The following is a 24,652-nucleotide window of genomic DNA, read 5'->3' as shown; positions in this document are numbered from 1 at the left end:
AAAGGCAGAGTTGTTATAATATGGACTTGCACTAAAACTTTACCACACTATCTATATCACTTTATTCTTTTGGTTTCTGAGCCCAGACAACCTTCTGCCGATAATAAGGATGCATAGTCCCCTGTCTCAACTCCCTTCTTAGCATCGAGATATACACCTCGACCTCCGCCTTAGTCCAGCCCTCCACCGTGTTCGCCATGAACAAGACATAACCTTCAATATCCTGCTCAAGCGTAGCCTGAGCATACTTGCCAATTTCCTTCATCCTGGGATCCTTTGGCCAACCTCCAATGGGGACCTATCGGAGAGAATTTGTAAGTGCAAGCCAAACGGCCACAGAATGAGAGTCACTCACCTTGAAGTCACGTTCCTCAAGATTAACAAAACCGGCCTTCTCCATAGCAGATCTCTGCACTCCATCTTCAACGATCGTGAACGAACGGCCGATCTTCTTTCCACCCTCAACGAAGAATTTTCCCCACTGGTGCATAGCGCTCTTCTCAGTGATACTTCCGTCATCGCAGTCCATTCTGGAAAGAGCCTCATGGCTTTCAATATAACCTCCCGGCTTGAGACACCTATACGCTTCTTTGAAGAGCTGTTCCCAGTCTACGATACTGCCGACAAGCCAACGGAAGTGGATGTAATCCTGCGAGTTAGGGGCGAACGTCCACTCTTGGGTGCAGTCTTCGATATCGCTAGCGAAGTATCAGATATGTCAACAGTCATGGTTAGGTCTCTTACAATCTCAAGTTGGGAGGGATCCAGCCCGGTTGAATTGGCGATATATCGGTGCCTATTACTTGCGTGTCTGGAAAGCTATCCGCGAAATCGCTGCAGAACCCAGTTAACAGAGATTCCATAGCGGTAGGGATAGAGATACTTGCATAGCCCAGATGCCTAGGGAAAGTTCATATCAGCTCAAGTTCGTCGAGAGATTAACCTGGACCACTTCTGCACATATGTAGTGGACTTTGTGGCCAGAAGCCAGGCTGCGCAACATTATCACTCTGGAGCTTACCTGTCCCTGTTCCAATATCGACGACACTCTGTTCTAGTCAGCAAAGGTATTGTATGACTACCAGCAATAACACACATTGATATCCTTCGCAAGAGGCGCAAGGTACAGCGCACCGTCCAAAACCAGCGTCAAAACATGATGGCTACGCGCATTAGCATCCATCATCAGCTTGCGATCAGTAAACATACTTGATATCCATCGATTCTTTCTGCTTCTCGTCATTCGTTCCCCTACATCTATTAATCCCGTACGTATCGTCGACTCTTCCGATAACTTACCAGTACTGCGCATTGCCGATATCGTGGTGATATGTTCTGCCGTTGATGTTCCTATACTCGAGAATACTTGAAGTAATTGATGCAGTCGACTCGGCATTATCGTCTCCCAGAGCAGAATCCGTGTCACCCAACTCCTAACTTCTGATCAGTGGCGTGATCGTGGTCTTCGAAATCATATCATACGAACCTCAGCTAACTCAGCCCAATGCTCAGGAGGAAGAAGACCAGAGACGTTTGTAGCTGCTTGAGCAGGCCCAGACTCATTCGACTCAGTCATATTTGCACTGTAGGGCTAGATGAAGGGGTAAAAATTGAAGAGTAAGGTATATACCTGCGTTGTTTGTCTTTGCTTCCATGGAACCAACATGTACGTTTGAATTGCCATGCCACGCTTCGCGTACCGGATATGGTCATGGACCCCGAGAAGATACGGCACAGTAAAGATATCCTGGGTCCAGTCCTATGGGATCCTTTGATGGAGTTGTAGTGCATAATAACTGGGTATACTACCCCTACAAGTGCCTGTTATTCTGGCATGGCCAACTCCACAATTGTTTAAGTATCGCTAAATGTTCAATTCTCACCTCTTCTCTAGTCTCAAATAAGAAAGAGAGGAGTGCTTGAGCATAAGGATAACATAAGGGCAACATATTGGCTAGAGAGTTTAGATTTCCTCTATACAGCCGCTATGTGAACGCGTAAGGACTACAGATACTCTCTAAACAGTTGGAGCTGCTAAGCAAAACCATCACAGTAATAGATATGGTAGTCCAGCAAGGAACATATCGGATTTCATTGAATTCTTCAACCGAAGTAACCCAAGATCTCGCCTTGTAGTTGCATCTGACACGAAGTTCAGCCCTAAAGATAATCGACCTAATCTAACAGCGCCACGTGTTTCACATGCAGCCCATTCAACTACCCCTCTATTCAAGATCACTTCGGTTCATAAAGGGCAATATGAAGTGTTTAGAATCAACAAATCAACTGCTGTGTCTATAACAAGCAAACCTCAGGCCAGGCAGTCTCCATGGCTGATCCACTATCCATCGGAGCCAGCGTCCTGGCATTCATTGGCCTTGCCGACCGCATCATCCATACGTGCAAATACTGCATTGAAGCCGTTGAAGATGCACCGAAAGACATTCAGATGGTCCTAGGCGAGGCTACTTCGCTAAGAGCTATAATTGATAGTATTGGCGAATCAAGTGCCACGAGCCTTGTGCCAAATCTTCACGAACAGAATGGACCTATCAAGTCTTGCCACAGCTGTCTTGCTTCAATTGAGGCTCTTCTGCCAGACACCATGGGTCAATACAAGACAGGCAAGAGGCGTAAGCTAACACTGGTTGATCTCGCATGGCCTTTGAAGCAATCCAAAGTTAGGAAGCTGTTGGCAGAGATATCTCACCATAAGGCTACCTTATTGCTGGCGATGTCCGGTGATATGAGGTAGGTCTAGAGTCGCTTTGCGAAAGTTGTGGTTAACAGATTCCATCCAGTCGAGACCTGAAGGAAATCAAAACAGGGATCGAAAGACTACAAGGGACAATCTCAGGTTGGTGATTCTCATTGATGCCTGGCCTGAACTGACGTTGTCAAAGAATCCGAAGCCCGGGAGACCATCCGATGGCTTGAACGAACAAATCCATCGTCTCTCCACAACATAGCGTTTAGCAAACATGAACCCTTGACAACAGCCTGGGTTAACAATTCTTCCCAGTGGAAGGCTTGGGTGTCATTAGCCTCTGAGACGAGACTCATTTGGATACATGGGCTACCTGGTGCAGGCAAAACAGTTCTAGCATCATACGTCATCGAAGAGCTCGAGAAACTGTGTGAAACTGCCAATGGTAGTGTTTGCAGCTACTACTACTGCCACTACTCACACAATCAGGACGAAACGGTGCCATTGATGAGCTGGGTCATTGCCCATATCTGTCGACAGATCAACTGGATACCAACTGAGTTGAAACGACTTCATGACCATGGTTGCGAGCCTACTATCGTGGACCTAGGAGTTGTCCTAGAGGTAATCCTACAGCGGCTAGACAGTCTTTATATAGTCATAGATGCCGTTGACGAGAGCACTGCTCGGGAAGAGCTTCTGTCGTTGATTGAGACTATGACAGTCGATAAGCGGTTTGAAAAAGTCAGGATATTAGCAACAAGCCGGCAATACTTTGACATAGAAAGGTCTTTGGGTGAGATATCAGAAAGAATATCAATGTCAAATACAATGGTAGACGCTGATATTAGACGGTTTGTACACGCTCGACTAAGGTCAAGTCACCGACTGAAGAGATGGCACGAGCGATTCGACGAAATCGAGGCAGTTCTAGCTACCATGGCTAAAGGAATGTGAGAGCTCTCTTTCACTATGATATGATTTAAAAATTCCTTACTTTCGACTGAGCTAATTTAACGCTACAAGGTTTCGATGGGCTGAATGCCAAATTCAAGCTATAGAGCGACTTCGTGACCAATCGAAACTACAACTACTTCTTTCCAACTTACCCAAAGATCTGAGTGAGACTTACGTCAGAATATTCGAAGCAATCCCCGAAGATGATAGACCGCTCGTTCGTCGTGTCCTCACTTGGATCATAGGCCATTCGCAGGCCGCTTGGCTCTACGACGTTGGCGTCAACGCGAACTTGCTTCTGTCGGCTGTTACCTATGAGCATTTCGGATACGAAATCGAAGGTCAAAACTCCATCATAGACTTTGAATACCTGCAAGAGATATGCAGCTGCCTCATAACAGTTCGATACGTTCCCGGGGATATTTTCGATAGCCGCCAGGAAGATTCTACTGGATTACAGGCTGAAGAAGCAACTGGCGGACAAGACCTCTACGTATCTCTCGCTCACTACACAGTTCTGGAGTTCTTAGTATCGCCGCATGTCTTTCAACCCAACTTTGCATTCTTCGCCATGTCTCCCGAGCTGATTCGACTGAAATTCGCAAAGAGCGTCCTGAAACAAGCCCTAGCGGCTGATCCAGAAGGGACAAATACTGATTGGATCCACTCCCGCGAGGCCTATTGCCTCACACTCGGCTGCGCTTTGTATATTCATGATATCCTAGCAGAGTCTGATCTCCAAGACCTCTTCTTACGGTATATCAATCCTTGTTCCCCGCACTATTCGCGCTTCGAAGCCATTCAGTCGAAGATTGTGCAAAGCGATGAAAACTCTAGCTGCTACTTCCTCCGACACATTCCAGCTCGATTCCACTGCTCAGAAACGAAAGACACATGTTTTGGGTCAGCTGCAGCATTGATGAATCTTCTTTTGCTCCGGCATCAGTCTATTCAAAAGGGGCTTATGCCGATGATTAGAAGGTTGCTCGAAGGGAGACCTGTACAAGAGTTTCTTAATGTTAGAGTGACAGCTACGTTTCTTGATGAAGCTGATGAAGATTTGGATAGGAATGGGAGTCGTTTATGTCAAAACACATTGAACGGAATGGTCTGGGAGATAGTGCAGTGGAGGCAAATCTTTCTAGATGATGAGGAGCTTTCTGAATCTTTTGATATGCTATGGCGCCATTTGGGGTAGATATACTTCACCTGTCTATACGATAGAGATGAGTATTAATTTAATGATTATATTGATACTCTATCAATAAGTTGGTTGCAGAACTGTAGGTTCTGAGCCGTCTTCTATCTACCCACGTAACATGTTATATACTCTAGAGCCATTATATTGCCACTACTCGCCGAACTAGACGAACGGTGTCATTTGTGAGCTGGGACTAATTTCCCCATGCTGCTTCAAGCTCCCAGCCACAAACCTCAATTCCAAATAACATGTCTGGATCACAAGAACGATCTGGGAGATGGGATGCGATAGATCTTTCTTGACTATGGGGAATCTTCGGAATTTTTCGATGAATCATAGCGCTATTTGGGAGAAATACGAGACTGAAACTTTTAATATCAGATAGGAATGAATATTAAATAAATGACTATTGACAGGTTAATGTTAAGATTTGCAACTCCTTGTTTCCGCTCACGTGACATGTCACATGCCCGAGAGGAATTTGTTCCGCGCAATGATAAGAGCAATTTTTCGACTTTTAACTCGTAGCGAAATCGCTAAGCGATAAGGTACCTTTATCAAAATGAATTTCTTCAACCCGTTTTCGCGACAAGGGGCTCTATGGACGTTTGTAGGCCGTACATCGTCATTTCCAGATGTAGGCGATGATGCAGGCAACTTGGCAAAACATCGCTTGTGTAACGCAAAATCAATACCAGGCTGCAAAGCATTCCACATACCAAAGGAAGACGTCTCTTCGTCAAAAGAAGTTCCCGTCGGCGATGAATCTACGTTGGAGTCATTTGTGGATCAGGTGCTTGTATTTCAATACAAAGGCAAATTCCATGCAATCGACCATGTGAGCAAATGTTGATAAGAAAATTATTTGCAGGGGCTAACAAGGGTAGTCATGTCCACATAGCCAATACCCTCTTTCAAAAGGGACGCCGTTCGACATTGAGGACTTTGGCGTTGTACTTAGCGCTGGAGTGTCGTGTCCCAACCATGGTTGGTCCTTTGATCTGTTCACTGGCATGTCAGATCGGGGGAACTACAGACTCCAGACCTGGGAGGTGGAGATCAGGGATATGAAAGAAACGGAATCCACTGATACAAAAGAGAAGAGTGACTTGTCCACGGATCAAGAGGTTTGGGTCAGGAGGAAGCAAAGGATTGGCTGAAGCGATGCCAGGGGGTTCGCCAGGCGCAGGATAATGGCAGGTGTTGATGAATGCTCTGGGTACCAAGGAAAATGCATATCATGAGCGGGGATAAGCGAGGATGCACGACGATTTTCTCCAAAGCCAGTCACGGCTACCAATTCGGCACTTGACAGGTTTGACAATGGATTCCAATTTCTCAAGACATCCTCCTGTACAACTCAAGGACAAGCCTGGCGTGTCACTTTATCCCTTTATTTCTTGATTACGAGATACAAATTACCTACACGAGGATTATTCCTTCTCCCTGCAGCCATACACACAGGGTCCAGCCAGGCCAACTAGAACATCAGAGTCCTCGAGACGGAAGGCCGAGAGCTTTACGCTAGGACGAGACAGAAAAGAGCATGAAATACCAGCCCAGGATTTATAGAGGGAAGACTTTGCAACATCGTGAGTTTCCTAGTCCTTTATCGGAGGGCCGGGGGTCCTATTCAAGTCAAAACCACGGCGTATCAATTGTTTCATGGCGACAGTGAGCGTGACGAGCGGACAACCCGATGACTTACGGAAGACCCGAAAACCGATGGAAAACCCGCAATTCAGCGGATGGCTCGGGAGTAAAAGATTTGGAGTCTGACGCCCTCGATGAGTACTGGCTGGGTTACTGTGACCGATTTTCTGGTCGCGTTGCTTACAATATCTGTGTGGGATGGACAAGCGAGCGTTAACCGGAGATACACTATGCAGACACCAGAATCTGGTTATCGAATAGACTCATGCCATATTAGATCGTCGGCCTCGCAACGGCATTCCTCCCAAACTATCTCCATGATTTTGATCGATTTTGAACTGGTTATTACCTAGGATGTGAAGTCCAAATGCAACATTCCCCTCATTCTCCATCACCAATATCCCACGTCCCGAGAGGGCCACCGGGAAAGTGGAGGGTACCCCGACGCCATCACCAAAACCACCAACTGAACACTCCCAGATCAAGCTAAGCTCGCAACGCCACCAAAGTATCTGATCTATCTGGTTGGTTCGCGCGGCAGACACCCTAGTGATCTAGATTGCATCTCGGTTACAGACTTTCACAGGTCCCATGGGGTAATCCGGGGTAACGTGGAGGAAGACTGGGGAGTGAGGAGTACTTAATTGACCATGGCCTACGACTAAAAATTCCAGAAACATCACCCCTAACTGCAACATTTCACAAGATGGTCTCCTTCAAAGAAGCCTTTGGCCTGTCCTCGCTTGAAGTCGAGGTTGCGACACCCCCTGGCACAGTCCAGATTCACAGTGAGAATTTCTGCCCCTTTGACGCGTGGAGATCTTGAGACTAACAGTGAAAAAAGGGGAGCAGGAAGATGCAGGCCATGTGGTTGTTAGCGGCCATATGACGGATGATCCTCGAGATCCCCTCAATTTACCGACATGGCATAAAATCGCTGCTCTGTGCGTTGCCTCGCTGTATGGCTTCGTCGCGAATTACACAAGCGGTGTCATCGCGCCTGCTTTTAACCTCTGGCCCATGTTCTTTCCGAAGGATCCGAGAACGATCTCTGAACTCACAAAGTTGATTGCTGTAAGTATCTCTCTTGTCTCACTGGCTGGAGTTCAATGCTGATAGGATGGCAGGTCAACATTCTCTTCATCGGCGCGGCTAATATCTGGTGGGTTCCCTTGTCCAACTGGATGGGCCGACGACCTGTCCTCATCATCGCCACGGCAATTCTCACGTTTTGCACTCTTTGGTGTGCGCTTGCAACGTCGTATGAGTCCCTCCTTGTTGCTCGCATCTTCCAGGGTATTGGAGGTGCGGCTGCAGACACTGTTGCCCCTGCTCTTATTGGAGATATGTTTCCTATTCATCAGCGCGGACGGGCCATGGTAAGCACCCTCTTCAACACCAACCAACAACTAAGTGCTGATATTCTGTGATAGGCCGTCTACACCATCATGCTCGTCGTCGGACCTCTTACAGGTGGCATCACAGGAGGGTACATCGTCTACCAACAGGGCTGGAAGCCCATCTTCTGGGTCTGTCTCGCCCTCTCCGCAACGTGCCTCGTCGGCGCCATCTTCTTCGTCCCCGAGACCCTGTATATACGAAGCGCACCCGTCGAAGGCGTCACGGACCCCGAGACCGAGAAGAATGCCCAGTTTGGCAAGAACGAGCACGTCGAGGATAAGCAGTCCGTCACCGGGGGTGAACAGCACATCACGTACTCGGCCTATGGCTACGTCCAGTCTTTGGGTTTCAGCAAGCCTCAGGGAAGTCTGCTGAAGCAGTTCATCCAGCCCTGGAAGACTCTCGCTTTCCCTGGTACTTGGGTGGTGATGCTTCACTATGCTGGGCTTGTTGGTGGTATCGTCACTATTTCGACCATTGGACCTCAGATTATGGCGAGCCCGCCTTATCTTTGGAAGGCTAATGCTGGTCTGATCAACATTGGTGCTGTCATTGGCGGCGTGATCGGTTATGTGTACACGCACATGCTTGCTGATGGCAGACTTGTAAAGAAGGCCAGCAAGACACGAAACGGTGTGGCCGAGTCTGAAGACCGATTGCCAACTCTCTTCTTCCCTCTATTCATCGCAACTTGTGGCTTTTTGGTGTTTGGATTCTGCGCCAAGAACCCTGGAGGACATACCTGGGTTGGACTCCAAGTTGGCTATGGCATGGTCAGTTTTGGTCTGATGCAGGTTCCATCTGTTGGCTTCAACTACGTGAGTTCCATACTACTCTGAGCTTTGTTTTGATGTGCATACTAACAAATTGTTTAGTTGATCGACTCTTATCACTCCCTGGCAGCAGATTGCTTCACCATGGTCACGATCCTGCGTTCCATTATCGCATTTGCTTGGACGTTCTTTGTAGCTGACTGGGTTCAAAAGAGCGGAGCTGCAGAGCCCTTTGGAATCTTTGGAATGCTGATGGGTATCTTTTCTCTGATGACTGTTCCTCTTTGGATGTATGGAAAGCGTATGAGGATTGCTACGGCAGAACAGGTTCTTCGATGGCAGGGCTACTAGTCTGTGCCGTCAAATGTTTTGCCATTAGTCGTCATGATGGAATGAATAGTCCATGGTTATCTTATCACAAATTGACCAAATCAATGTGTCTAATCTGACCCACTTCGAGTCTCGTGTCTATTTGTCCTCTCGTAATATTGTCAACATAAAAGTGGTCTCATATTTATTGTCATACACAAGTACTTTACTGTACTGTCCCTACCCGGTCCACGGTAATCGGAACCCCTCAAGCCAAGACTTTCTTCACGCCAAGGGTTTATCGATAATTGGATTGCGTCCCACTGCCAAGACCCTCTCTGCTCACCGCACAGCCCCCCCTAACAACTCCTCCCTACAGCACAGTAAGCTCACCACCACCAACAAAAGTCCTATAATGTTGTGAAACACGTTTCAGCACCGCGGAATTCCTACAGGAAGAGGCCTCCTTAGTCAAACAACCTCTCACATCCAATACCCGTCGTGCCGAGCTGTGTATGCGCCTTAGCGGGGCCTCGTCAACAGCGCGCTTTTGGATGGAGATGGGATATTCAGGGGTCCTTGTAAGAAGTGGGCTCTTGGTCTGCATTGCATGTGCATTGCAGTCGTGGCAGCTTCAAAATCCTTTTCTCGCGGTTCACTCGGTCTTGGAGGGTCTTGGCTTTTGTGCGGAGGCGCATGCGCGAGGCCTCTCGTGAATCACTGTCGATAAGAGAGAGATATATATAGTCCTTGACTCTTCACACAACTTGATATTACTCCTACATCTACAACTCCACATCACACTTCTTTGCTTCATCAAACTCACATCAGCCAAAATGGTTAACTTCCACGAGAGCTCTTCTGACATCGAACTTGAGGATGGTCACATCCTCATCGCTCAGTGCAACGATGCTGATGGTGAGCCTCAAGAGTCTCGTCTTGATCTCGACTACTATATCGGCAACAACGACGGTGCTTTCTACTGGGGTGGCGAGGGTAAGTCAACAAGTATCTCATGCATATTTCTAATGTGCTAACCATGGCTTTAAGGCTTCTCTGGCTCTGCTTCTGACATCACCTTCTCACTTGAGGGCGACGACAATGTCCCTGTCCTCCGCGCTCTTCTCAACCCCGTTGACGGTGACCCCGTTGAGGCTGACCTCAATCTCGCTGAGTGCATCGGCAATGACAACGGCACTCTCGTCTTCGGTGAGTGTTGACAATGTTCAGGTTTGGATATCTGCTAACAGTGACTAGTCCCTCCCCAGTAAGCAAAGTTACGGAGTTTGAGGAAAGAATTCAGGCGGAAAGATAATCAAACAAATGAAGTAAAATTACCAACCATCTTCTCACTGTTCCTGGTGCATGCAAAGCTGAGGTGTGAACGTCAACAGACTCTACGTGTAGCGTGACTGTGTAACAATGTCTCGCTACGAGTGTCGTCCAGCCGCCATTGAAGCACATTTCAGCTAGAAATGTAATACTTTCACAAGTTTCAGAAAAAATCACCTCATCACCTGAAGTCTACTGGCTTGCGCTTAGCAGTTGAGAGTAATCATGTCAAGTCAGAGGAGAAAGGCAGCATCTGCATAGCATTATTCGTACTGGACTTCAGACACGATATAAATACATATTAGTCATTAGAGTCGGTTATCATGCATCCAACTTCCTCTTGGCCGAGTTCTCCAACTCTCCCATAAGCTGCACCAACTTTTCCGTAAGATGCGGCACCGGCATCCCCGTAAAATTGCTCCTCACAATCCCCATAACCGCCTCCATGACCTTATCAGGCTGAGAGAGCGGCACACTTATCACAACCTCCCCCTCCCCTTGAATTTCCGTCCTCCACCGTATACAAGGCTGGCCCTGTCCGAAACCTTTGAATCTTTGAAGTGCTATACTATCTGGTTCGTCCAGATAGACATTCTGACTAAGTGCTCGGGACAAGCTGGATTGGTCGGATAACAGGCCGTATACCCAGAATGCGAGACTCGCGTGGTACAGGATTATGGCCATGGGGCCGCGCATCGAACCGCGGGGTGAGTGTTTGGCGATGTGCATAATCTGAGCGGCGTGGAATATAGTGTGGCGGGCGGCTTCGCTTTTTACCCAGTCGCGGACGGTGGGATAGACTGCGCGTGCTCGTTCAGGGCCTTCCATGCCTGCGAATATCTGAATGTCTTCGAAGGGCATGTGGAGATGAAGAAGGGAGAGTTCCAGGCGCATTTGGATCTCGGGGTCTGCGGAGGTGTCGGCGGACAAGCTGAGTTTCAGGTGTCCAAGAAGTTTCAGTAGTTCGTCTTTCCGCATCTCTGTGACGAGGGTATTCCAGCGTCGAGGTCGTGATCGTTGGAGGGATGAGAGTTGGAGATACTCCCAGCACATAGTCCATGTACAAGAGAGGACAGCCATGATAGCGACGTAGATGTCAACAGAGTCAGTATGGTTGTTGAGAATATCAGGATCATCAATGACATCTGCAACGAAAAGCGGCTCATCTTGTCGGCGAGAGGCCTTGAGCGAATTCCACTGTTCCGGCGACGCGGCAGTCCACAAGTCCGCATGTTCAGGGAGCGGCAGAAGGATCTCGGCGTACGACACCGAAGGGCTGACCAGCAGCGCAGCGGAAGTGTTGGCATCATGAGATAGCATCCTGAAGGCAAGCCTCTTGAAGGACTCATCCTCTACCCATTGAAACCATTCTTCCCGAGAGACAAGACCTGGAGATTGCATGGTCTTGCTCTGGGAGTATACTGATCTCTTGAACTTTCCATCACGGCGCATCATTGTCAGTACGGGGTTGAAGAAGCTCTCTGCTATCTCGACCTTGCGGGGAAGACCGCTCCAGATACCCATCTCGAGGGTAATGACGAAGGCTTGGGTGAGCTGGAGGTCGCGGACGAGAGTGTTATCCTGTTCCCACTAGCGACAGGTCAGTCTGGGAACGTGAGGACGGGAAGTAGAGGACTTACATGTTTGGCGACAGCTATCCTCAAGCATTCTTGTATAGCATAGCCGAGCTTTGACAAAGCAGGGTCAGAAGTCAAGACTGCGCCGCAGGCAGCCATGGCAGCGACAAGCTCTGGTCTCTTCTCGTTGGGGTTAAAGGAAGCTGCGTGGATGAATGATGTGGCATGCGTGACGGGGGACGTGAGGTAGTACTGAAGTAAGGTGTCCAACAGCTCAGCAGAGGGGAAGGACGCCACTGCTTTCGACAGGTGATCTGAACGACAACTATTGACGACCATCATGAGTATCCTGTCACGAGCTGGTCCTTCTAACTTGGCAGAGGTGACTCTTGTGTTTGATTCCAAAGCGACACCAGACTCAGGCGAAGGGTAGGCAGAGTCTGTGGCGGGAAGGGAGAGATTATGCTCCTCTGCGCCAGCATGGTCTTTGGCATTTGGTCGAAACTTCCAGTGAGAGTTTTGAAAGGCCTCAGTACACATGGCAGCGGGCTCACCGGGATCGGTATGCGATGTGGCGCGTGGTGTTTGAGCTCCTCGGGGAGTAGGCTGTATACTTCTGACTTCGAAGGGAATGCTTGTGTTGTATGAGTCAAGGAACCGGAGGTCTATGTCATCGAGTTGATTGTATGTGTACATGTCGACGTTGTTGGCGTCAGGGTTGGCCCAGCCTCCAGATAGAAGGTTGAGATCGGGGAGAGGGAAGAAGAGGGGATCGATATTGGTGTTCATGGAGGGGTCTAATTGCGGTGAGCCCCGTATCTGGGTGCGGTGTCTTGTAGACTTACCAAGATTCTGGAAGAGGCTATGTGATGTCTGCGGTGTGAGCATATCCAGTGAAGGCTGCTCCATGACAGACGACCCCGACGTTGACCCAATACTAGTATGATCTGGGAACCCAGCCATGGACGAAGAGGCATCATCTTGAGAGAAGATAGCCTCATCCTGCTGTTGCTCCTCAGACTGAAAGTCTGAGTCCAGCTCCATGGAGTCGTTCCACTTGCACTCGATGCCTTTCTCTTGACATCGACGACAGGGTTTCTCATCACTACAGCGCAGGTGATTGGTAGAACATGCCTTGCAAGCCTTACTGACCCTGCCTGGCATGTAACGCGGTTGTTCAGCTACAGAGCTATCCCCAGCCTGTGAGCCATGGCCAGCAACATGTCTTTTCAAGAGGTCCCTTGATCATCGTTAGTGAGCGATGCGAGGATAACACAAGGGGCTAGACTAGACTAACGGTCTTGTAAAGGCCTTTGGACAAACATGGCACTTGTAGGGTTTGGTCTGTGTATCTAGGTAGCACAAGTAAGCAACAAGCACTGAGTCAAGTGAAGTGAATGATGGAAGATGCAAACGTACGGGATCGCACGTGACGCGCTAGATGATCAAGACGCTTATAATTCTTCTTGCACGAACCGCACTGGAACATGCCAGGTTGAGTCGTCGACATAGTGAGAGAGTGTAAGTGAGACTGGCCGTGCAAGTGGAGAGCGAGATAGGCAATCGGGACGTGGAGGAGAAAGAGAGAGAGCGTGTGTGAGGAGCAGGGGGAAATCGTGTTGTTTTTTCCCTTCGGCTCGGACATGACAAAGAATCCGCGGGGAAATCTCAGGTTGTATTTTGCGGGGGTGGCTACGGGGGAAGAGGCGATGCTAGATCCGGGATGGTTTGGTGTTGTATTGGGAGGGTCGTGATTTGAGGGGGATACGAAAACTGGGGGGGGTTAGGGGGCTCCTCCACATCCCGATGGAGATTAAGTCACCCTATACTTGCAATCTCGGCAATTGATTCATGGCAACGTTGATAAATATATAGATAACTGAGACTTGTCCCAGAATGGGTATGTTTCTTTGATCGGTTCTAGACAAATTCACTGACATCATGAAAGCAAATCTATCGCCAGTCCACTTCTTCTCCCATGGATCTACCATGATGCTGGGAGAAGAGTCCGAAGCCGCTGACTACTGGAAGAAGGCCGGTGATCAAGCATTGGCCAACAATATCAAGGGTATTATTATGATGGTATGTCATTAGCCGAATCGGACAGTGATCAATTGACTGATGGCATTATAGGGCGCTCATTGGGACGCTGAAGGCGATCGCATGCAAGTCGCCATGAACCCCAAGCCAGGCAAATCCCCCGTCGCATACGTCCACCCATCAAAATACGTCGACTACGAACTCAACCCCGATCTCGAGACCGGCGAGCGATGCATCTCCCTCCTCAAAGACGCCGGCTTCAATGTTTCCGGAAATACCGAGTTCGACTGGATCCACGATACATACCTCATCCTCATCCGCATGTTCCCCAACGGCTGCCCACCAACAACACTCATCTCCATGAACGCGCGCTTCGATCCTCACTACCACATGCGCGTCGGCGAGACTCTTCGTCCTCTCCGAAAGGAGAATTATCTCATAATCGGTTCCGGCGGTGCAGTACATAACTTGTATCGTAACATCTGGGCGCCTATTCTATACTACTCTGATAACTTTGCGCAAGAGAAACCACCCGAGGCGTGGGCCCTAGAGTTTCGACAGGCTGTTGAGGATGTCATCAAGAATAATAGTGGACCGAAATTGAGACGCGCGATGACGAGGTTGATGAAGCATCCTTTTTATAGAGATGCTCATGCTACGGATGATCACTTCATGTCAGCGCTGTTTGTGGCGGGTGCAGTTGGCGATGAGGAGGATGAGGGTGTTTATGGTGAGCTCAAGGCTGAGACGTGGGAGTTGACGAATATGTGTAATAGCCAGTTTACCTTTGGATCATGGCCGAGGACTCTTGCAACCACAGCGGTATAAGAAGATTTGGTCTAGGTCAGATTGTTAGAAGAACTTTTGATATATAGCGTGTGATAAATAAGAGACTGATTGATTTAGATGTTCGTGTAAAAAACGTGTACTATACACATGCTCATTCAGCGACAAGTTAATTATATACATTAGAATCGTCCTTATTAGATTGCCATTGTCACAAGCCATTATCATTCCTCCGCAGACCGCATCAAATCTCAAAAGTACTTCGGAGCACAGCAGACTTAGCTGGAGATCTGTATACATGTTAGTAAATTTGAATGCTTCAATTCATTCCATCAACTCACCTCAATGATGGCAGGACCAGCAGCGACAGTATCATCAGAGACAACATCCTTGCAGCCAGTAAGGACGACATAAGTCTGTCCAGCAAAGCCCTCGGGAACCTCAACAGAGAAACCACCATCAACAGCCTTGGCCTCAACAAAGGTAGGTCCAGTGACAGCGATGAAAGCAGCATAGACACCCTGGCCCTTGGCGCCCTCGAGGGTATAACCAGGTGTCTGAAGTGTAACAGTATCACCAGTCTTGATCTCACTGCCCGAAGCAGCAGCAGCCAAAGCAGGGAAAGCCTTGACGGGCAGAGCGGGGTTCTCCTTGGGGCAACCGGTGATGAAGCCCGAAGCAAGGGAGTACACCTCGTTGTAGCTCAGAGGAGCATCGAAGGGCTGGGCAAAGGGGACTTGCTTGAGAGCACCGCGGATGTAGGATGAGTGACGGGCCTCGACGGTGAGGATGGATCCGGCGGCGGTGAGGTACGTCTTGCTCATGATGTCGGCTGCGGCGCCGAGATAAGCTGAGACGCCGACGCCTTCGAGGACGGAGGCGGTTGCGAGGAAGGACTTGACGTCTGTGACACCGAAGGAGTAAGTGCACTCCTCGACGGGTGTGACGCCGGCAGCTAGAGATGTTAGCAGACTGACACATAATAGTCATTGATCAAGACATACCCTTAAGAGCCTTGGTGATAAAGTCGACGTGAGCAGTCTCATCAGAAGAGACCTTCTTGATGTTGTTGTAGAATGTGGAGTCATAACCAGCATCCGCAAAGTCCTTCTCCGTGAAGTTGGAAAGGCCTTGACGATAGAAGTTATCTTCAAGGTGCTCGAGAGTGAGAGCGTAGTTGAGGATGACTCCGTCGTTGATCTGAGAGGCACGCTTCTCGATGACAGGAGCAGCGGAGGCTAGGCCAGCGGCCAATAGCGGAAGGGCAGTAGAGAAGTACATGATGAGTAAGGCTTGGAGGGTTTGATGATAGAGAATGATGAGATTGGTGATGTTCTGATCGAGTGAATTGGATGCACCAGGTTATAGATATCATATATGTGATTGTTTTATCATCAGTGCAGGTAGATATACATACCCGGCCAAACTTGCTAGTAACACCATTAGGCCCTCATGATGCCTCGACTGTAATTGTTAATAATATCCCCGCCCTCGATCCACAGCCTCAATCTCCCTAGACTCACAACATCACGATTCGGCATCTCACCATTCCGCTCCGATCTTGCCGCCATCCAATCTCCCCCCCTAAAGCCCAACCAAACAAGAGCCGAACACCCCAAAGTATCGCACCGCCCAAGTCTCAGCCCTAAGAAACATGCACCTCAAACAAAACCAAACACCCCAATTGCCGAATCAAGACGTCATGGCTCAAACAGATTACCGAATCGGGCACGTTTCGATGATCGCCAGGGACTCTCAGCCCGGCAACTCTTGAACCCGTAGTTGATAGTTCGAAACTAGCGCTGAACATCATTCGCGCGCTGTTTTCTAATTGTGGGACGTTTGGGTCTCGGATGGCTTTCGTTCCGTGAGCTAGAGAGGATTGAGTTATAGCTTGGGTTTTGGTGAGACAAGGCTCGGAATATTCACCATCCGAACAACATCGCGTTTGTCTAGTTCAACAGTTTGTACTTTGTAGAATGTTGGTAGTGTCGATTGCGCTTGGATAATGTGTCTTAGGCTGAGCTATGGGGAAATTGGTGTTGATCAGGGGAATTGGTCATCTCCCCGAGCAGCCGAAAGCCTTCGGGATGAGTTTGGTCCGAGGAATTGATAGTCATGGCTGATAGAGGTGCTGGGAAGTCGGCATTAAATTAACAAAGGTTGGGTGTGCAAAGACATTCCTGTTTGTATCAATAACTTTTGTGTTTTATTTGCTTCGATTCCCCGCCGAGTCGTTATTGTTAGATTGTCTGAGTCCACCATTCACTCTTTGACTTTCACTCATTCATAAACGCAACCATGAAGTTTACTATCATCGCTGCTCTCGCAGGTAAATAATCCATTTAACAGATATTCACTCACGTCCTGAACTAACAGCATATGAAGTCCTATCAGGAGTCCACGCCGCCGACTCTGCATCTACAACAATCACCTGCAGCTCCTGTCCCTCGGCCGTAACGACCCCTGACATCGTCACACGATCCGCTCTCCCTACTACATCTTGCACTGAGAAGCCTTTGGCGGTTGTATCAATGACCAAGGGAGGCAGTGGAGCTGCTGCACCTACTGGCTCGGGTGCCGCTTCTACCCCTACAGCCCAAGTCCCCGTGTCTGGAGCTAGTATCAACAAGAAGGGCAGCGTTGGTGGAATGGCTGCGGCGGCTATAATGGTGGCTGCATATATGCTTTAGTCTCTATGCAGTGGCCAATGGCGGGTGCAACAGTGTCGGGTGAGCTTAATATTCTATGGGTACTAGTTTTATATAGTGGTGTATGAGCGGCCATGCTGCACATGTAATACCGAATTGTGTTTATGGAGGAAGCTTGTTGGAATATCGCGCTGTCTCACAATTCATATTTTGGATCAAGAGAAAGACTAATCTATTATGCTGTTTTATATGCTATCTAGTTGGGAATCACAGGCAGAGTGATATAGTTTTGTTGGCGAGGTCCAAAGTGGATATGATTCGAACCTTGGAAAACCTCAGGTGATCTAAGAACAGTTAGCAATGAGCACATACATATCAAACATTCATGCTTACCTGTCAACCGGGTCGTTGTGCAAGAAAATACCTGACCCTTGAGTATCCCCGGACGACACCTCAAACACCAACTTACCCCCCTTATCAACAATAACATTCGTAGGCCAGACCTCAATATCAACGCCATAAACCTCACCCTGAATCACAGGCTGAACATCCTTGCTGGTGTAGTTTCTGTGAGGAAGCCACTCGCGGTGCTTAGGGTGTTCTGAATCAACCTTGCGGAGCGACACGCGAAGCCAGCCTTTCGTTAGAGGGACGGGGTCGCCTGCTGTGCCAGTATAGAATACCTCTTGGCCCGATGGGTCGAAGTGACGGAGTGTGACAAACAAATCAATGTCACTGGGTGTAGGGCCAGATGGATCAGGAGAAACTGAGACATTGAGATGAGCGACAACGTGGCCCGTGATCTCCGTCTCAGCCTCAAAGGCAGGGGTTGAAAACTGGACCACCTCAGGCTTCTCCAGCGTTCCAAGAGCCTTGTAGCTAATCTTCTTACGCTCTGTCTTGGGCTCATCCCAGCTGAGACCTTGTTCAGGCGTAAGAAAGAGTTTCTTATACTGAGTTCGCGCAATAGGCCACTCGTTCTCTTCTCTTCGAGGATAAGCCTTTTCTTTCTCGGCGTCGTTGAAGCCAACGTTGCCTTTTCGAAGAACAAGACTCACGGGAGCAACCTTGCCTTCTTGAGACCAGCCAACGCGGTCTTCACCCTTGAGGAAGGCATCGAGGAAGCTTCGTTGAATTTCAACTTCTTCCTCGTAGTAGAATGGGAGATCGTGACGGCCTGTGATGAGACGGAGATACTTGAACTTTGAACCAGCGTGGATGTATCCCTCGATGTTGCCCCGGAGATGGAGAAGAATACCGCCCCAGTTGCCTACTGACAAGAGAGGGACTTCGATATCGCCCATGTCGTACTCCTTGGAAGCGTAATAGGCTTCATCTCGGAAGCGGTTGACTTGGTTATCGATAGTCTGATCCTGCCTGTTGGCCTCGAGCTCATCTTCTGGCAGATCACCCTCAATAGTATCAGGACCCCAGTTCCTAGCATTCCGACCAGGTCTACCGTACTGATTTGTAATGACCTGGCGATTCCACCAAAACTTGATAAAAGCATTTGAAAGAATTCCACCGTGCCGGCATCGATCACGGTAATAATCTGACATGCCCTCCCAGGGAACAATGGCACTCAGACCCTTTGGCTTGCGGGCTGCGACTCGCCATTGACTTCCAGCATAGTAGCTAATACCGAGAAGACCAACTTTGCCGGATGACCAAGGCTGCTCGGCGGCCCATTCAACGACATCGAAGAAGGCTTCGCTGGTGCCTCTGGACATGGTATCAAGCTTGCCGGTTGATTGACCGAGACCACGCTCATCGGCTCGGACGATGGCATAGCCGTGCTTGGTCCAGAAGCCAGGGTCTGGAGTTTCCCATGCTGAGTGCTGGGACTTGTGCTGAGGATTCACCTCACTGAATGACTTGGGATGGAAACTACAGCAATGTTAGGGGCTATCTTCTAAGCAGAAGGATTGAACTCACTCTTGATACCAAATGTCCTTTCCATAAGGGCCATATGTGACGAGAACAGGAACCTTGTCAACACCCTTGGGTCGATAGACATTGAGTCTCACCAAACCATCACCAGCCTTGAGAGGAACAGTAGCATTCTGTTCAAAAATGTAAGGAAACGACTCTTCATCCACAGTATGGATATCCTCCTTGATAGGGTTCGGCATTGTAATAATTGGTATAGTGAAGATGAATTGAGTTATGCTAAGACCAAAACCAAAAAAGCCCTTGCAAATAAAATATCGTATGACAGGCCCTATTTCACTTCCCTCTCAGTGGATAACTCCCCCGCAATTGCACCATATTTCTCTTCGTCGCCGAATTGTCCCTTCGGTTGAGACCCCAACTTTTTTAGGTGGAGGGTTCCGATACGGGGGGCGTTCGGTTACGTGGGGCCGAGTCCCGAAGCGCGTACGACCCCAGATGCTAAGTGAGATCGGGGACTTGGAGGAGATGGGATGGGGAAGCGGGTGAATCTGGGGAAGGCTGATCATGATACGGTTTGTAGAGTTTGGGGTTTATTAGGTTCAGAGCTGCACGAAATAGTTACATCGGTTTTGGACATCCACATCTGCCGAGCACGCTTTTCTTGGGCTGTTTTACTGTATTATCCACTTACAATCATGACTCAAGACACAGAAGCAAGACCTTTGAACATTCTCATTGTTGGAGCAGGTAAGTCTAGCAACAAAAAGTATGTTTAGTTACCCAAAAGCTGACAGTACAAGGCATTGGTGGTTTAACCGCTGCGCTTGGTCTCCGTCAACAAGGACACAAAGTAACGGTAAGTAAACTCTTCCTCGACTATACCCACTTTGACTCATACTCTGTATCCCAGCTATTCGAGAGATCGCAACTGGCACGAGAAGTTGGTGCTGCTATTCACGTGGCCCCTAATAGTCATGGACTTCTGAAGCGATTTGGTGTTTATCCCGAGACTTTTGGCGCGAATCGCGTTGAAGGCGTGAGTCGCTCAATGGTTCAATGATCTGAACTACAGACTGAAACTTGGCAGGTCACTGAGTATACGCATGATGGACATCTCAAGTTTGATAACCACCTCAAGGGACCACTCTCAGTTTGGGAGCATGTACGTTGCAATGTGTCTTTGCTGTAATAATCGCTAACATGCTGTAGCCATGGGTTCTTGCGCATCGCGTCAGTCTACACGAGAACCTCAAGAATCAGGCAACCTCTACCGAAGGCCCAGGAACACCAGCTATTCTCAAGACCTCCAGCCCTGTCGTTGATGTTGATCCCTCAACGGCGACCATCAAGTTCGAGGATGGCACAACAGTGTCTGGGGATTTGGTTCTTGGAGCCGACGGCGTCAGCGTAAGGAGTTCAATTCCTATCTGGTGAATCTCAAAACTAATAATAAACAGTCGATAACGCGATCAATCGTTACTGGCACAGATATCAAGCCTTATGGCTCTGGAAAGAGCGCTTTCAGATTCATGATTCCCCATTCCAAATATCTCAACGACGAAACGACCAGGCCTTTCGCCGAGCGCACAGGTACAATGACGATGTGGATGGGTGATGACCGAAGAATCATCATGTATCCTTGCTCCAACAACACCGTCATGAACTTTGTTGCCATTCACCCAAGCAGTATCACCTCCGGGGCAAATAAGGGATCTGGTAAGCCACCAAAGCATTTGGAATATGAGTAACAAGCTGACGTAAATAGGCTGGGGACAGGGCGGCAGTAAGGAGCTTCTTCTTGAAGTCTATAAGGACTTTGAGCCGAGGGTCCGCGCTATTCTCAGCCTGGTTGATGCCAGTGATTTGAAGCTTTGGACTCTGCTGGACATGGACCGTATTCCAACATGGCATAAAGATCGACTTGTCTTGCTTGGAGACGCGGCCCACCCATTCTTACCCCGTGAGTTCATCACACTTTGCTGACGTGACATTGCTGACCGTTTCTCCAATCTAGATCAAGGACAGGGTGGCGGTATTGCCATTGAGGACGCAGCATCCCTGGTGGCCCTACTACCGTACGGTACAACAGCCGACGATATTCCCAGTCGCCTTTCTCTGTACGAGAAGATCAGAGACGAGAGAGCTCATACGGTGCAGCTCTTCACCAGGCAAGCAGGCGAGGATCTTGACGAGGAGACCCGTGTCAAGTTCAACAGTATGTCAATGATATCTTCAGTCACGAACTACCGAAACTGACAATCATTCAGTCTTCAAATTCCTTAACTACAACTTCGGTCATGATGAGTGGTACAACACCAAGAAGGCTCTCAGAGATCATCTCTGGTCTCAGAACAAGAACCTCCACTGGAAGTCTCCTGTATCATTCGGCCCCATGCCCAGTCCTCGACAAGATTACCACGGACAACGATATAACGGCGATGACTCTTCGTTCACTACTTGGTCGGTCCGTTTCAAGTCTTCTGCTACATACCTCAGGACTCTCTTCCCCACAGACCGGTTCAGTTTCTACAAGCCCGGCACTGTCGCTGAAGCAACATACTCCTGCACTGAGTTGAAAGACATGAAGTGGCTTGGCGGGGGAGGTTACAAGTTCTTTGGTCTTTGGATTCACGGTGTTCAGTATGAGAAGAAGGACGGCAGCAAGATCTATGGGTCTTTCCTCGCTGTTCTTCTGGAGAATCTTGCTGATCCTATCGTCACCGGTCGTGAGGAGCTTGGTATGCCGAAGCTCTTTTGCGATATCGATGTTGTGGAGAAGGGAACCAACACTAGCATTCGTTGTAGTTGGCGAGGAGCAGAGTTCGTCGATATCACACTCAAGGGTCTTGGTGAGGCTACCAACGGACATGCAAATGGTGTCAACGGCACAAATGGCCATCCCGCATCTGTTGGCCCCCCTGGTGCTCCTCCACTGCCAGAGGAGCAAGGACTCTTGGTATACCGATATGTGCCTGCAGTCGGCCAGCCCGGTGTTGCTGATGCCGCGTACCCTGTCTTTATCGAGAATGGGTTGGAGACGACGAAGCGACAGGTTGAGAAGACAATGGTGGGGAGTGGTGGTGATTTGGATCTTACACCTGGTACGTGGGATACATTGCCTACTCTGAACCATATCGCGACTGGATTCTCTGATGTTCCTGTTTATGGTGTTGTTAAGAGTAAGGTTGAGTATGGAAGAGGCGTGGATGATATTTCTCATGCTAGAAGGGTTGACTAGCGAGTTTAAGTTTGTATGTATATTTTATTAGCATTTCGTAGTAAGAAGCCCTCTGATTCTTGACTGAGTTGTGTTACTGTTTAGCAGGTGGCGACTGGTGTTCTGAATATATATGTTGGTGGCGCTAAGATTTATAGGGCTCAAAGGCGGTGTTTGCAGGAGACCCAGGTTACATCTAGGTCTGTACTTCGCGAAAGGGAAACATTCACTTCTAAGTTCTCTCTGGTGATTTAGCTCTCAGCCACAAGCCTCAACTCCGAAACTTGATAGGGGCCCGTAAGAATGGGTGTTTATGGCTATGATCAGTAGTTATTTGGAAGAATACGACGAAACCATTAAGGTACTTTAAATGATATAAGACTTTATATCCCGTATAAATGATGATTCTATAACGTATGGGCTCAATACGGCCGAGCAGGAGTAAGCTTGCCAATGCAATCACCAAATCCAACACCTGACTCATCTCCACCAACGGATCCTGTTATCCTCACAACATCACCATCCTCAAGAAATCCTCTCTTCGACCCATCACTCAACGTAACAGGCTTACTACCACCCTCTGTAGACTCAAGCATGCAACCTCGACTTGTCTCTTGAGAACCAGAAACAGTGCCCGTGGCCAGAATATCACCGGTCCTGAGGGCACTTCCCGAACTGACTGAATGCGCAACCATTTGCTGAGGAGTCCAGTATAGAGACTCGACTGGACAAACGCCAAGTGTTGTGGCGGTGTTATTTGCCAGGACGTCAACTTTCAAGGTGATTGAGAATGTTGAGGGGTTAGGATGCTGGAGGTATGATGCTGATATGGCCTTCTGCTCTTGGGCCAAGGTTCTGAAAGGTTCTAGAGCATCGAGGGTGATGATCCAGGGAGAGATGGAAGTTCCTAGACTCTTGCCATTGAAAGGGCCGAGAGGAAACATTTCAAAACCTTGAATATCACGAGCTAAATCTGTTAGTCGTCCGATTTCAAAAGAGGGCTGGCTAAGTACTTACCACTCCAATCGTTGAGAATCACAAAACCAAAAATATGCTCCTCAGCATCCTTAGCATGAAGTCTCTGCCTCATAGCCAACGGCTTTCCAACCACAGCAGCAAGCTCAACCTCATAGTCCACCTTCTGAGACGGTGCATAAATAATTGGATCGTCGCCTTCAGCTGCAGCAGGGTTCTTGAACTGTCCATAAGGACGCTCAATATCCGTTCCTGAGACAACGATGGAGCCTGTTCGGCCTTGATATCCAACTGGAAACTTGAAAAAGCCAGGTGGTGGCGTTCCGTTGTTGACCACTATACGCCCTGCATTTATGACATGGTCGAGAGAGCAGGAGAAGTCTGTTTGAAAATGAGCTTTGATTCAAAAGGGCAGAGGCGTTATTCGTACCTGCAAAGTCTTTGATCTCTACTGGCAAGTGCATCGTCACAGCAGTGATGTCTTCTTTGCTGCTCGGAGGAAAACCATCGAGGCCCTTGTGTTGATGAGCTTGCTGGATCTGCTTTCGGACATTCTGATGCACAGTCTTGGGGAGAGCAGCAAAAGAATTCAGAGTCTCTTCGTTGAATACACCTGGAGACAGGCCTTCAACGTCCTTGAATAATTGATCAACGAGATCATTCAGGAATATCACAGTGTTTCCAAGTCTAGTAACAGCTTGGGGAGTTTTGTGAGAATGGGAAGAAGCTATTCCGAAAGGAATGTTCTTCTCAGTGAAGTGGTGAGCAAAGTCTGTGGCTGTCATCGTGTTTGTTTCTCTTAGTCGGTGGATAACCACAACTTCATTCAAAACGTAGCAGTCGAGATGGCAGAAATGGCTGTTCCCTTCAATTCAATTCTAGCCCTGTATTATCAATCATTAACCTGTTCTATCCCGAGGACTTCATGCCGAACCCGCGAATGGTTGAGTGGACGATCGGCATCGGTTGATCTGGGTCCAGGGTCCTCCACATCCCGATGAGTCAATCGAGGGGTATGGCTCCGGATATGTAAGGGAAATGGAGTCGTATATCCGGCACTTAACATAAAACGAGACGAAATAGAATACAACACCTTCATGGAGTATCTCAGTAAATAACTTACAGAACCGATTATTTGCCGTCACCACTAGATACTAAATTCGTCAACTACAAATCTTGA

At 48.6% G+C, this 24,652-nt stretch overlaps 12 protein-coding genes across 12 annotated transcripts; 7 read left to right on the top strand and 5 right to left on the bottom strand.

Moving 5' to 3' along the window:
- Window positions 1-61: 61 nt before the first annotated feature.
- On the bottom strand, window positions 62-1,576 carry FPRO_10500 (uncharacterized protein; the record flags this gene model as incomplete). The annotated part of the gene is made up of 8 exons (XM_031231470.1): window positions 62-298; window positions 356-698; window positions 745-900; window positions 961-1,049; window positions 1,097-1,163; window positions 1,210-1,251; window positions 1,300-1,433; window positions 1,487-1,576. 8 exons carry the CDS (start codon window positions 1,574-1,576, stop codon window positions 62-64), a joined length of 1,158 nt encoding a protein of 385 aa, XP_031081504.1.
- Window positions 1,577-2,329: 753 nt separating this feature from the next.
- On the top strand, window positions 2,330-4,862 carry FPRO_10499 (uncharacterized protein; the record flags this gene model as incomplete). Its single annotated transcript, XM_031231469.1, has 4 exons — window positions 2,330-2,751; window positions 2,802-2,857; window positions 2,904-3,660; window positions 3,734-4,862. The coding sequence occupies 4 exons, from the start codon at window positions 2,330-2,332 to the stop codon at window positions 4,860-4,862; spliced, it is 2,364 nt and encodes a 787-aa protein (XP_031081503.1).
- A 565-nt stretch (window positions 4,863-5,427) lies between these two features.
- FPRO_10498 (uncharacterized protein) lies at window positions 5,428-6,025 on the top strand (the record flags this gene model as incomplete). Its single annotated transcript, XM_031231468.1, has 2 exons — window positions 5,428-5,703; window positions 5,753-6,025. 2 exons carry the CDS (start codon window positions 5,428-5,430, stop codon window positions 6,023-6,025), a joined length of 549 nt encoding a protein of 182 aa, XP_031081502.1.
- A 1,199-nt stretch (window positions 6,026-7,224) lies between these two features.
- Window positions 7,225-9,043, top strand: FPRO_10497 (uncharacterized protein; the record flags this gene model as incomplete). Its single annotated transcript, XM_031231467.1, has 5 exons — window positions 7,225-7,306; window positions 7,363-7,592; window positions 7,646-7,897; window positions 7,952-8,737; window positions 8,795-9,043. The coding sequence occupies 5 exons, from the start codon at window positions 7,225-7,227 to the stop codon at window positions 9,041-9,043; spliced, it is 1,599 nt and encodes a 532-aa protein (XP_031081501.1).
- Window positions 9,044-9,837: 794 nt separating this feature from the next.
- On the top strand, window positions 9,838-10,272 carry FPRO_10496 (uncharacterized protein; the record flags this gene model as incomplete). The annotated part of the gene is made up of 3 exons (XM_031231466.1): window positions 9,838-9,997; window positions 10,052-10,210; window positions 10,259-10,272. The coding sequence occupies 3 exons, from the start codon at window positions 9,838-9,840 to the stop codon at window positions 10,270-10,272; spliced, it is 333 nt and encodes a 110-aa protein (XP_031081500.1).
- Window positions 10,273-10,654: 382 nt separating this feature from the next.
- FPRO_10495 (uncharacterized protein) lies at window positions 10,655-13,420 on the bottom strand (the record flags this gene model as incomplete). Its single annotated transcript, XM_031231465.1, has 5 exons — window positions 10,655-11,923; window positions 11,974-12,707; window positions 12,756-13,150; window positions 13,208-13,262; window positions 13,330-13,420. The coding sequence occupies 5 exons, from the start codon at window positions 13,418-13,420 to the stop codon at window positions 10,655-10,657; spliced, it is 2,544 nt and encodes an 847-aa protein (XP_031081499.1).
- Window positions 13,421-13,851: 431 nt separating this feature from the next.
- FPRO_10494 (putative aromatic ring-opening dioxygenase family protein) lies at window positions 13,852-14,778 on the top strand (the record flags this gene model as incomplete). Its single annotated transcript, XM_031231464.1, has 2 exons — window positions 13,852-13,992; window positions 14,044-14,778. The coding sequence occupies 2 exons, from the start codon at window positions 13,852-13,854 to the stop codon at window positions 14,776-14,778; spliced, it is 876 nt and encodes a 291-aa protein (XP_031081498.1).
- Window positions 14,779-15,014: 236 nt separating this feature from the next.
- On the bottom strand, window positions 15,015-16,017 carry FPRO_10493 (uncharacterized protein; the record flags this gene model as incomplete). Its single annotated transcript, XM_031231463.1, has 3 exons — window positions 15,015-15,026; window positions 15,078-15,691; window positions 15,741-16,017. 3 exons carry the CDS (start codon window positions 16,015-16,017, stop codon window positions 15,015-15,017), a joined length of 903 nt encoding a protein of 300 aa, XP_031081497.1.
- Window positions 16,018-17,037: 1,020 nt separating this feature from the next.
- FPRO_10492 (uncharacterized protein) lies at window positions 17,038-17,429 on the top strand (the record flags this gene model as incomplete). Its single annotated transcript, XM_031231462.1, has 2 exons — window positions 17,038-17,068; window positions 17,125-17,429. 2 exons carry the CDS (start codon window positions 17,038-17,040, stop codon window positions 17,427-17,429), a joined length of 336 nt encoding a protein of 111 aa, XP_031081496.1.
- A 214-nt stretch (window positions 17,430-17,643) lies between these two features.
- On the bottom strand, window positions 17,644-19,519 carry FPRO_10491 (putative hydrolase, CocE/NonD family; the record flags this gene model as incomplete). The annotated part of the gene is made up of 3 exons (XM_031231460.1): window positions 17,644-17,731; window positions 17,781-19,274; window positions 19,323-19,519. The coding sequence occupies 3 exons, from the start codon at window positions 19,517-19,519 to the stop codon at window positions 17,644-17,646; spliced, it is 1,779 nt and encodes a 592-aa protein (XP_031081495.1).
- A 456-nt stretch (window positions 19,520-19,975) lies between these two features.
- On the top strand, window positions 19,976-22,518 carry FPRO_10490 (uncharacterized protein; the record flags this gene model as incomplete). Its single annotated transcript, XM_031231459.1, has 9 exons — window positions 19,976-20,027; window positions 20,081-20,136; window positions 20,191-20,316; window positions 20,368-20,442; window positions 20,490-20,687; window positions 20,738-20,996; window positions 21,046-21,240; window positions 21,295-21,495; window positions 21,548-22,518. 9 exons carry the CDS (start codon window positions 19,976-19,978, stop codon window positions 22,516-22,518), a joined length of 2,133 nt encoding a protein of 710 aa, XP_031081494.1.
- Window positions 22,519-22,919: 401 nt separating this feature from the next.
- Window positions 22,920-24,257, bottom strand: FPRO_10489 (uncharacterized protein; the record flags this gene model as incomplete). The annotated part of the gene is made up of 3 exons (XM_031231458.1): window positions 22,920-23,464; window positions 23,515-23,853; window positions 23,903-24,257. The coding sequence occupies 3 exons, from the start codon at window positions 24,255-24,257 to the stop codon at window positions 22,920-22,922; spliced, it is 1,239 nt and encodes a 412-aa protein (XP_031081493.1).
- Window positions 24,258-24,652: the final 395 nt, after the last annotated feature.

The sequence above is a fragment of the Fusarium proliferatum genome (assembly GCF_900067095.1).
Source record: "Fusarium proliferatum ET1 genome assembly, contig: FPRO_scaffold005, whole genome shotgun sequence".
In the NCBI taxonomy this organism is placed as follows: Eukaryota; Fungi; Ascomycota; class Sordariomycetes; order Hypocreales; family Nectriaceae; genus Fusarium; species Fusarium proliferatum.
This window is presented reverse-complemented; position numbering and strand designations above follow the sequence as displayed.